Below are 11501 nucleotides of genomic sequence, written 5' to 3'. Positions count from 1 at the left end.
ACCTTGGATTTGCTGTGGCGACCCCGAGTGCAAACAAGGGAGCAGCCAAAGGGACTTTTTATGATTTGAAAAGAGTAAACACAGTTGTCTGACAACAAATGGCTTCACCCAACCACTAACCATGAGTGAAAATTTTTTTTTGTGTTATTCATATTCTCTGAAAAATGGTCAAAAAATAAAAATTCTGCCAAGGTAGGTAAACTTCTGAACACAAATGTCACAAATGTGTGTGTGCATATATATTTCCCAGAAGTCCTTCATTTTAGGGCAAATCTACAGACAGTGATATACTGTACCCTCTTCTCGCCCACATTTAATGCAAAGATCTGGAGTATTATTATCAAAGTGATGCAACAAAGAGGGAATTATGTATGTATGATCCATTTAAATTGTTATCAGTTTTCAGACTGGTGTTGATGTTGTGGCTCTGGGCATCATGGCTAATCCTCTTCCAGTCACCTTCAGAAATATCAACATTTAAATCATAGGACCAAGCCAATTGCTTGTTGTGTGAGGATTCTTTAGAAGCATTCATCATTTTGTACACAAAGGAGACTTGACTGTGACCTTGAATGTGATGTAATTATTCCTGCCCGTTTGGTGAAAATCTGCTCACCTGATCACTCGCCTGAATGATTATAATACCATGTACTATCGCTAACAGGGTGATATCTTCAAAAATAACAATAATACTAAACAGATTTTCTGATGAGTGAAGTCAATGACTAATAATACGCCTGTAATTATTACAGGTGCAGACTATCAATAAGGGGCAGAGTTCAAGACCCACTAGATGTAACTTTTGTATTAAAGTGATTCAAACTGTTTAAAAGGTTCCCGTCTACAAGCACTAACATTGACTAATGAATTGTGGAAACCCTGAGCTCAGCAGTTCCTCTCTAAAGCTCTGCAGTGATCAGACATTTGGTTTGGATGATGCTGACTGGTGTTTTTGTATATTTACAGGAAAAATAAGCACATCCTGTTCCACATAGCCCAACACCTGCTTCGCACCAGCGACTCTGAGAGTCATGATATGCATCATCATGTCACGGGTAAAACGCGCACACTGAGTGGACTATCTTTAAGGAAAGTGAAGAAGTGGAGGTCGTAATGACGGTGGGTATATTTTGATACCTTCATCAGCAAAAAAAATCTTTGATGTTGAGTCACAGGGAGAGAAGGAAATCATGTATTTATGAATGAATGATTTGCATCTGGCTGAGTCGCGGAGCTGCATCACACAGCCTCCATTCTCCACCTGCACTGCAGAACTTTTCTATGATCTTCACTGAGACAAAAGTGCCTGAGTCTGCATACCCGCCCAGAGTCAGGAGATGGTGAGGGAGGGAGAGGTGGCACACCGCCAACACAGAGGACAGGGGGAAAAGTTGAGTGAGGCGGTGAGAGGAGTCAGCTTCATTTTGCCGTCCGTCTGTCTCTCTGTGCGTCCTAGCCTTTGTCTCTACGTTCTCTCTCTCTCGTCCCGGCTGAAGCTGCACTATGGTTGTCTCTGCAGTGCATGTGCCAGATTCTCCTTGAGTGAACCCTGACTGTACGCAGTGTGTGTGTGTGTGTGTGTGTGTGTGTGTGTGTGTGTGTGTGTGTGTGTGTGTGCCGTTGCACTGTCCGCACTGACTCAGCTGAGCAGTCAGCCTGCCGGCCTCTGAGGGAACACCAGCTGCAGGAGCAGGTAGGCGCCTCGCACCGTCACCTCCTCCTACCTCCACCACAGGTTTTAACCTGAACCTCTTAGATTCTGCATGCAGGACACACACATGCAGAGTGTAACAACTTTTTATTGTGTTGTCTGTGTTTTTATTGTGTCATGAGCATCAGTTTTACATTTGCAGTTGATGAAGTTTTTCCGTTTGCTGAACTGTTCTCTGATACTTTCCTTCTTCTTTTTATTTATTTTATTTTTTTTTGCTCTCTGCCCTTCTGTAAAGGACAGCTGACCAGACTCTCAGGTGGACTCATTTCTCCCAGGACTTGCCTTATTTGGGGACTGGACACCCAGAAATCACTACAAACAGAACAATCTGGAGTTTGGGCTTGATCTTGTAGGAAAATCCATTTTGGAGCACACCCGGCTGTTATGGAGGTCTGGTGCAATGTGGTTGAACCCCAGTGTCTGCGTCCTCCTCACATAATCTTTGGCTTAATCGTCTCCATGCTGCTTGGTAATATCTATCACTTATTTTATGTCACCTCATTTGGTTTGAACAGCTGCATGTACCTTTATTGAAAATGTGATATTTAGTCTGTGTGACCTCCAGAACTTTTGAAGGTCACACAGACTGGTGGAGTAGTGGTGCTGTATCTTCTCATTGACCTTGACTTACTTTTTGAGTATTTCTATTCTCTTGAAGGGATCATATTTTGTCCTTTTTCCAAGGTCCTTATATAGTATCTTTAAAAAGCAACAACAAATTTTAAAGTTTATAACTATGTGCACAACCTGATCCTGTCAGATGTGAGACATTATGTGTCGGTCCTGATTAGTGCTTGACTAGGAGACCAACTCCATATACAACTGGACAACTGGGATAAAACCTGTGCCAAATACCAATGTAGATCTCTACTGGATCCCCTGTGGTGACCCTGAGCAAGGGGGCAGCTAAATAAAACTCAAACATTGAAGAGATACATCCTAAAATAAATACATAAATCATTTTATTAAAAAAAAAAATCAGGTATCTAAAGTAATTTGTTTATAAGCCTTTCACACTAAACAGTAAAGGAGCTGATCCTTGTCACTCAGCCCCCCCACCCGAAGGGAAGTGCAACGGTTGAGTAGAGCGTGTGTGGGCATGTCGCATAGACTGCAGACTCATGGACTCATGCAGTGGGTGTGTCTAATTCAGCAATTTTTGAAATGGACTTCTACGACATATGTCACAAATATCTAAAACAAGCTATTTCGGGCTTAAATTTTGCTTATCGGCGGTGAAATTGTACATGCAATCTCATAGAATTGTGAGACTGAGGATATTTAACATAAAACCCCAATACTGTAAAACTACAAAAAGCTAATTTTTTCACAGTAAGACAAGTAGGTTTCCGGGTTCAAATCCCACCCCTGCCACATTTCTCCATGTAATGTGGAGTTGCGTCAGGAAGGGCATCCGGCGTAAAACCTATGCCAGTTCAACATGCAGATCCACCTTGGATTTGCTGTGGCGACCCCGAGTGCAAACAAGGGAGCAGCCGAAGGGACTTACTAAGACAAGTAGGCAGGGGTGGAGTAGGCTGATTTAGAAGTGCTGGACTGTATTTACAATAACACAACACAGTCACTCCGCACAGCATCCAGAAAGCAACTATATCATTTTTTTGTTCGTTCTAATTGACTCCTAAAATATTTTTGAGTGAAGCATCCTGTCAGTGATGATACAGTAGACAAGAGTGATTTACCAAAGTCAAAGTCAGTTTTTTTTTGTCAATTACTTCATATGTACCAGACATACAAAGGAATCGAAAACATGTTTGTCACTGTCCCACGGTGAAGAGGTAAAGTGCACAGGCACAACCAGAGTTGGCGCTCTTGTTGTTGAGCCTGATCAGTGGTTTGTTTAAATGGGGTATTGTGGGAAAAGTGTTCCACAACTGTTCTAAATATTGCAAATAGGATTTCAGCCATACTTGCAAATAATGCTAATACAAACTAACCTGCAAAGATTTTAATAGAAACCTTCTCTATACCACTTCATCATGAAACTGTCCAACTGGTGATGTACCACTCAAAACATGCATTATGCACAATCTCTTCAGTCACAGCCACAGAAGTCTATAACTTCTTCAGGGTTGTCCTGGTGGCTTTCCTCACTCTTCACCTTCTTATACAGTCACTCAGTTTTTGAGAACTATCTACTCCACACAGATTTACCATAGAGTGCTATACTGTCTGTATTTCTTCATAGTTCATGTAAATACTGTCCAAGACATAGTGTCTTGGGAATGTTCATGTATCCATCCCCTGCCTTGTCCAAAGAAAACTGTATATAAAAGTGATGGTTTACATGTGCTATACTAAAGGGGGCACTTACTCATTCACACCATCATTTTTTTGGCTTTTAGATTTTTGTTTTTTAATTCATGTAGCGATTACCTTTCACTGTGAGTTTAAAGAACATGACTTTAGGAATTGAAAGTTGAATCAGTTCTCGCCTATCAGGATATGAATCTTTACAAAAAATGTTATAAGTATATATGAAAAATTGTGGGCTCCAGGCCGTTTACAAACAAACAAACAGGGGCAAAAATATAACCTCCACCAATAAGACGATGAAGACAGAGTTAGTGTAACTGTCTCATTGTACATTGCATTTGTTAATTCAGTTTGTGTAAAAATGTATAATTCGTTCCAAAGGCTTGAAATCAGACAGAAAAAATGAAAACTTAACGACTCACACTGGGGGAGCACAAAATGAAATCCATCTTCATCAGGAACCTGAGTCAGATGGGGCCGTGCTTATGCCCGTGTCAGTTTCTGTCCCTTAAACCTGGGACAGACGCTGAGAAGTGCCTCACTGTCACTTTGATATTTGGCGTTGTAATAATTATTTGTAGAAGATTCCAAAATTGTTTAAAAAAAAAACAAATCATGAATGGCTCATTGTACATTAATGTAGAAAGCATCAAAAATGGACATACATAGTTTTAAAAAAAAAAGCAGAACTGAAGTACTGTTGTATTACTTTTAGCTCACACAGCAAGACCTTAGCATCTATTAATAAATTATAGTAAGAAAGACTTTGGCCTGCTGACTCAGCCCTGACTGTGAAGCTTCTAATGCAGACAGAATACTTGTACTGTTTATGTTCTCGCTTTGCCATTTGAAACTTTTAAAGGTTTAAAGACTGATTAATTAGCCGATACATAGAGCAGGTAGATCAATAAGGTAAGAAGCTGGTTACCATGATATCAACCTGAGTTGGATTCCGGGGCACACTACCCGTCACTGTCCTTGGAAAAGACAAATTTACATTGCCTGAGTCCACCCAGCTGTAAACAGGTACAGGTCTTGATTGGGGAAGTAACCTGCGTTGGATTGGCATCCTGTCCAGGAGGAGCTGTACACTCTGGTCTGCTTCACTCTGCAGAATCCGGGGTTAAGCATGGTCACCAATGGGCCTCAGGGTCTATACTGGACTTACTTCTTAATTAGCCACCTCATAAAGAATGATATTTATGTGTATGTGAAAAAGGAAAACAGCTAATTCCTGGTATCACGGCTCCAACCACTTCTTGCCAAGGGGGAGATCGGCAGCAGAGTAGAGATGTGCAAGAGCATTCACAGTTTAAAAGGGTCATATTATACACGTCTCCAATCAGTCAGTCGTACTTCAGTGTTAAAGAACACGCTGAAGCTTGTAGTTAAAGCTGATTTGACACGGTACAATTGTCAGCTGGTTGAAATGAAAGATTAGCATCATGTTGGGGTGTGTTCCGGCGCCGCCGGGCAGCTCCCCTGTTGGTTCGTTGTCTGCCCCGGTGGCTCTGGGGGCTGCCCTTCCTGGCCCCTGTGCCCTTCGCTGCCCTTTTGTCCTGGTTTCTCCTGGGGCCCTGTGTCCTGGGCCATGTCTTATGGTAAGGTTCTGTACTTTAGTCTTGGCCCAACGCACCAGCCCGGACCCGGCGCCACGAGGGGGCGTTTGGGGGCGACGCCCCCTCACGTCATCAACCTCACCCCCTCGGATGTGAGCGTTATCAAAAATAAAAATAAAAAAGAAAGAAAAAGAAATACTGGAAAATATAGCGCCTCGCAGTTTCGCAGCTTTTTTTTAAGTCCAATTTTGCATGCTTTTTTTTTTTTTTAAACAGCGCATTGTGCTCTGCGTCCTCATCAAGCAGGCCGGTGTTCTGTCGAGATGACGGGACACCTGGTGCGGCACCGCGAAGTGTGTTCTGCGTGTCTGTTTATAAGAATCTTCTCGCCCAGAAGAAAAAAGAGCGCCAACAACTACCCATAACTGTGTTCTTCACTCGGAAAAAGACACCTGCAGCGAGGTGTGAGTGGAAAAAGGCGTGACAGTGACGCGGCGCCAGGATGAAGAGGCGCGTTCAGAGGAACTGTGAAATACTGGTCAGTCACTATTAATAATTTCTTATGTGTCCCTAACCCTCGTAGGTTGATCGTTAAAATGAAATTTGTTAGTTCTAAAAGCCATCATAATTATTTATAGGAAAACGTTCTATTTTTATTTCTCAAACAAATGTTTGGGCCTGAAAACAGGTTGGTCTTATTTTTCTAAGGTTTGAACTTTGAGAGTGTTTACACACGAGAGAAAAGTGAGAAAATGTTAATGCATGTTTGAGAAAAGTGTATAGTGTATAGTAGTGAGGGGTTTTACAGCTTTAAGCTTTAAGACATCTATAATAATTGTAAAAAATAACGCTGACTACTTCACAGATTTCACCTATTGCGGATTATTTTTAGAACGTAACTCCCGCAATAAACGAGGTAAACGAGGATAAACTGTATATCTACATGAAAGGTTTATGTGGGGTTAATCTACTGTCTCGTGTCGTTTCTCAGATCAGTTGTTGGTTTGGTTTTGTGGTAGGCAGGAGATCACTTGACCGAGGGTCTATACGTTCAAATAATAATTTAAAAATACTGTCATCACTCTTTATTCTTAGTCAGTCAGCCTCTTACAACAGTGTAGCCTAAATACACGAGCTTTCTAGGAGTGCACCCAATTCATTACGCACGCTCAGAGGCAGGTACCCTCCGGTGCGCACTTTTTTTTGGGGGGGGGGGGGGCGACCCCACCCCCGCCCCCTGTGATAAACTCATCGCCCCCTTAATACTTTTTTCCTGGCGTCGGGCCTGCACCAGCCACAGTAGTGATCGGATATTTAGCTGTGATCTGGGTCTCTGTGTGTGGATGGTTGTGTGTTTGTGGCCATCACCACACTTCGGTTTTGGGTGCTCTCAAGGGGATTAACACTCTGGTGTCCTAGATTAAGGTATGGATGCTCACTAATTAGACAACAGACTGTCGCTGTCACTGCTTGTTCATGTGTGGTGATTTGATCCAGCATGTTTTATGTTGGGGACCGGTCTCCTTGGTGTCTCACTTCACAGTTACTGCTTTCACCACTTGTCGTTCATTCGTGTCTGTCTTCATGTTGTTTTGGTGGTCGGCCCTTCCTGATAGAAGTTGTCAGTTGGCTTTGAGTTGGATGCTGAATTTCAACATCCAACTTTCGACAGTTGAAAGCTGATGGGCAAGGGCAGATGGGGGTCTCACACACATACACACACATACACACACACACACACACACACACACACACTACATACCTTCTGTCTTGCAAGAATAAATTGCATATATGTGTATTAATGTTCATAAATGGTTCTGCCACATGATTCAAATCCATATGGTTTTTGCAAAAAATAAAAATGTACGATACTTTTTGGACAGACCTTGTATATCTATACAGACGGGGAAAAAAAAAGAAAGATTAGCATCATGAAATAAAATTGGTGGTATCATCAGTTGCTGCTTTGAAACAGTGGTCTCACGTCGTGGGTATTGTGACACTCTTACCACCATAACCCAAGAAAAATACCAGACAATGTTTGAAATTCTATGACCCACCTCTAAAAATTCAGCATAAAATGACACACAGTATAGCCTTTGTCCATTGTGTGTTTTGTCTGTTTTTTTCTGGCAGAAAAGTGCAGGGAGGTGCTGAGCAGGAGCTTCTTCTTTATTGTCTTGATTGTCATGACATGATGAAGTTTTATTCTGAGTCTTTCCTGTGATTCCCTCCGAAATCCCACAATCTGTCAAGGCCATACAGCAATGATGTGATCAAGCGGCAGTAAGCCATCTCACGCTCTTAGGTGACGCACTGCATTGTGGGAGAGGTGAAAGGTCATCTGACCCAAATACAGCTGACGCATGTGAGCGGCGCTATTTATGTATTTTGCGGTATTTTGTGGTAATTCCAGCTCCAATAGCGTATCTTAAAGTTACTGCAGTTAAAAAGCTCATAGTTGGATCTCGGTGCGACTAATTGAGTGTCCTGCGGAGTCTGAAGCGTTTTTTTTTTTTTTTTTAGGACTTTATTAGAGCAAAACAGAACAAACAGAAGGGCACCACCAGGAGCCTGTGGATTAAATTGACTCAACACCGGAAACCTCACGCAGCCCGGACACAGAAAAGATGAAAAGACTGATCGCTCTTTTACTCCTACTGGCTCCTGTCGGTGTTTATTCTCACCGTTCTTAGTTGGTGGAGTGATTTGTCTGGTTAATTCCGATAACAAATGAGACTCCGGCATGCTAACTAGTTACATGGTCCTGTGTGGTCGGTGTCAGCTTCTTAGAGGGACAGGTGGTGTTCAGCCACATGAGATTGAGCACAAACATGGGTGACTGTGACAGTATTGAAGAAGAAAGCAGACATGCAAACTCCAGCCATATTGTTTAAGCCTGCAGCACACCGGTGCTTGGGTCCCGTTACCGCTGACTGTGAGATGGCTTATACTCGAGCCTGAATTTTGGATGTGAAGCAGAAATAATTTTTCTTGTAGTTCCCTGACTGGCCACTTGAGGCTGGCTCCAAAAGCGGCACTTTCTCATCGGACTCTGTGTTAAAATGTCCAACTTTAGAACACAAATAAACAAGTTTACAAGCTGGTACAAAAACAGTTTTAGTCTTTATAGATAGATTGTGCCTCCGAGACAACTGTACAATACACTACATTGCTCTGTTTGTACCTAGGGATCCTGTCCTTAGGGTGAACTAATTTCTGTCTCAAGGTGTTAACCGGTTTAAAGTAAACTGGGATTTTGTGCTGTCTGAAGATCCTCTGTAGTTTTTCCCCTACTCCTGCTAAATAAGGGAGAGACACTCCTCTTCTTCTTGGTTCTGTCTCCTGTCTATCTGGTCTCTTTGTTCTTCGGGACTTCTGCACTTTGTCCAGGGACCATCGTGGGTACCCACATACTGTGAGGGCTTTCCGTACAAGTTGTTGTTCTTTAGTCCTTCCCTCTGCAGTTGTGGGCACCTGTAGGGCTCTGTGTTGAAGAGTCCTGATCACCCCGAGCTTGTGTTCAAGGAGGTGGTTTGAGTCAAAGAGCAGATATTGATCAGTGTGAGTGGGTTTTCTGTAAACCTGCCTGTTCTCTCCAATCGTAACATCACAGTCCAAGAAGGCGAAATGGTTGTTTCTGACATCCCCATGTGTGAACTTGATATTGGAGTCCACCGAGTTGATGTGTTCTGTAAAGGCCTCCACTTCCTGTTGCTTGATTTTAACCAATGTATCATCAACATATCTGAACCAGTGACTGGGAGAGATGCCCGTGAAAGACGTCAAGGCTGTCTTCTCCACTAGCTCCATGTACGAGGTCTGTTAGAAAAGTATCCAACCTTTTTATTTTTTTCAAAAACCTGATGGATTTGAATCACGTGTGCTTGCATGAGCCAACCTTGAACCTTCGTGCGCATGCGTGAATTTTTTCACGCCTGTCGATTGCATCATTTCCTGGTAAGCAGCCTTTGAGGTGTGTGTCGTGCACTTGCCGTTTTTTCATTCCAAGGAAAAAGACGGAACAACTGGAGCAGCGCGACTACATCAAATTTTGCCAGAAACTGGGCGACAGCCAGGAGGAAACCATTCGGATTATTCAGACGGCTTTCGGTGACGATCCTATGGGCATCACACAGATTAAGGAGCCGTACAACCGGTTTAAAGATGGCCGCACAATGGTGGAGAGCGCGCCACGCTCCGGTCGGCTATCAACATGCTGAAATGACCAGATCATTTCCAAAGTGAACGCTGTGGTTATGCGAGACTGTCGTGTGACTATCCGCAAATTGCGGAAGAGGTGGACATCAGCACTTTTTCGGTACATTCCATTGTGACAGAAGATTTTGCCATGAAACAAGTTGCAGCAAAATTCATGTCGATGGCTTTGGCACGAAGCTGCTGACGGAGCAAAAGCGCCACCGTGTTGAAGTCTCACAGGACATGCTGGACTCTGAAAAATGATGCCCACCTCTTCCACCATTCGGAAGATTCAGACGGCTTTCAGTGGCTTTTCAATTGTGTGACTATCCAAGAAATTGTGGAAGAGCTGGGCATGTCACAACATGTCCTGTGAGACTTCAACATGAAGGCGCTTTTGCTCCACTGTCAGCTTCGTGCCGAAGCCATCGGCATGAATTTCGCTGCAACTCTTTTCATGGCAAAATCTTCTGTCACGGGCAGCACGGTGGATTAGTGGTTAGCACTGTTGCCTCCAGCCCCCCGCGACCCTTAATTGGACTAAGCAGTAGAAGATGAATGAATGAATTAATCTGTCACAGTGGAATGTGCCGAAAAAGTGCTGATGTCCACCTCTTCCGCAATTTCTCGGATAGTCACACGACAGTCCCGCATCACCACAGCGTTCACTTTGGAAATGATCTGGTCATTTCAGCATGTTGATAGCCGACCGGAGCGTGGCGCGCTCTCCACCATTGTGCGGCCATCTTTAAACCGGTTGTACCGCTCCTTAATCTGTGTGATGCCCATAGGATCGTCACCGAAAGCCGTCTGAATAATCCGAATGGTTTCCACCTGGCTGTCGCCCAGTTTCTGGCAAAATTTGATGCAGTCGTGCTGCTCCAGCTGTTCCGTCTTTTTCCTTGGAATGAAAAAATGCCGAGCGCACGACATACACCTCACACAAAGGCTGCTTACCAGGAAATGACGCAATCAACAGGCGTGAAAAAATTCACGCATGCGCACAAAGGTTCAAGGTTGGCTTATGCAAGCACACATGATTCAAATCCATCAGGTTTTTGAAAAAAATAAAAAGGTTGGATACTTTTCTAACAGACCTCATACAGATTGGCTACAATGGGGGATACTGGAGACCCCATCGCACACCCATGGGTCTGACTGTAGTAATTCCCCCTAAACAGGAAATACATGGTGTTAAGACAGATCTCCAAGAGTTGGCAGATGTGGTCTGGTGTGAGTTTGGTCCTTTCAAGTAGATACGCGTCCTCCAGCAGCCTCTGCCTCACAGCTGAGACGGCCTCAGCGGTGGGGATGCAGGTGAACAACGATGTCACATTGAATGACACCATAGTTTCATCTGCCTCCAGCTGAAGGTCCTTGATCTTGTTCACAAAATCTTGTGTGTTCTCCACATGGTGGTCTGAGTTACCCACTAGAGGAGTCAAAATCCACTTGAGGTGCTTGGCCAAATTGTAAGTGATGGAATCTGTGCTACATCTGTGCTACATACAACAGGCCTAAGTGGCGCGTCCTGATCATTTCTCAACCCAATCTCACCCCATTTTGTGATGGCCCCTGTAAGCCTCTGGATGCATGAAGAGCTGCTAACATGAAACGCTGATGTGATTTTTGGCTGAACTGAGGAACTACACAGTCTTTTTTTTTTTTTTTTTTTTTATGGAAGTCCGAAGTCAGTGCACAGCATCACTGGACTACACGTCACAGTGGAACACCAAAATGTAAGTCCCTTT

At 43.5% G+C, this 11501-nt stretch overlaps 1 protein-coding gene across 2 annotated transcripts in view; it reads left to right on the top strand.

Moving 5' to 3' along the window:
- Window positions 1–1063: 1063 nt before the first annotated feature.
- scn4bb (sodium channel, voltage-gated, type IV, beta b) overlaps window positions 1064–11501 on the top strand; it is a 47504-nt gene continuing 37066 nt past the window's right edge. Inside the window, exons 1-2 of one of the 2 annotated variants that reach the window (XM_034178696.1) lie at window positions 1064–1693; window positions 1955–2183. In XM_034178696.1, coding sequence (XP_034034587.1) covers window positions 2099–2183 — 85 coding nt within the window. In that variant the 5' untranslated portion in view covers window positions 1064–1693; window positions 1955–2098. Of the gene's footprint in view, window positions 1694–1949; window positions 2184–11501 lie in introns of both variants that reach the window. The other variant, XM_034178695.1, reaches the window with a different exon arrangement.

The sequence above is a fragment of the Thalassophryne amazonica genome, chromosome 9, assembly GCF_902500255.1.
Source record: "Thalassophryne amazonica chromosome 9, fThaAma1.1, whole genome shotgun sequence".
NCBI lineage: Eukaryota > Metazoa > Chordata > Actinopteri > Batrachoidiformes > Batrachoididae > Thalassophryne > Thalassophryne amazonica.
The sequence above is the reverse complement of the archived record's forward strand: the minus strand, read 5'-3'. Positions and strand labels throughout refer to the sequence as shown.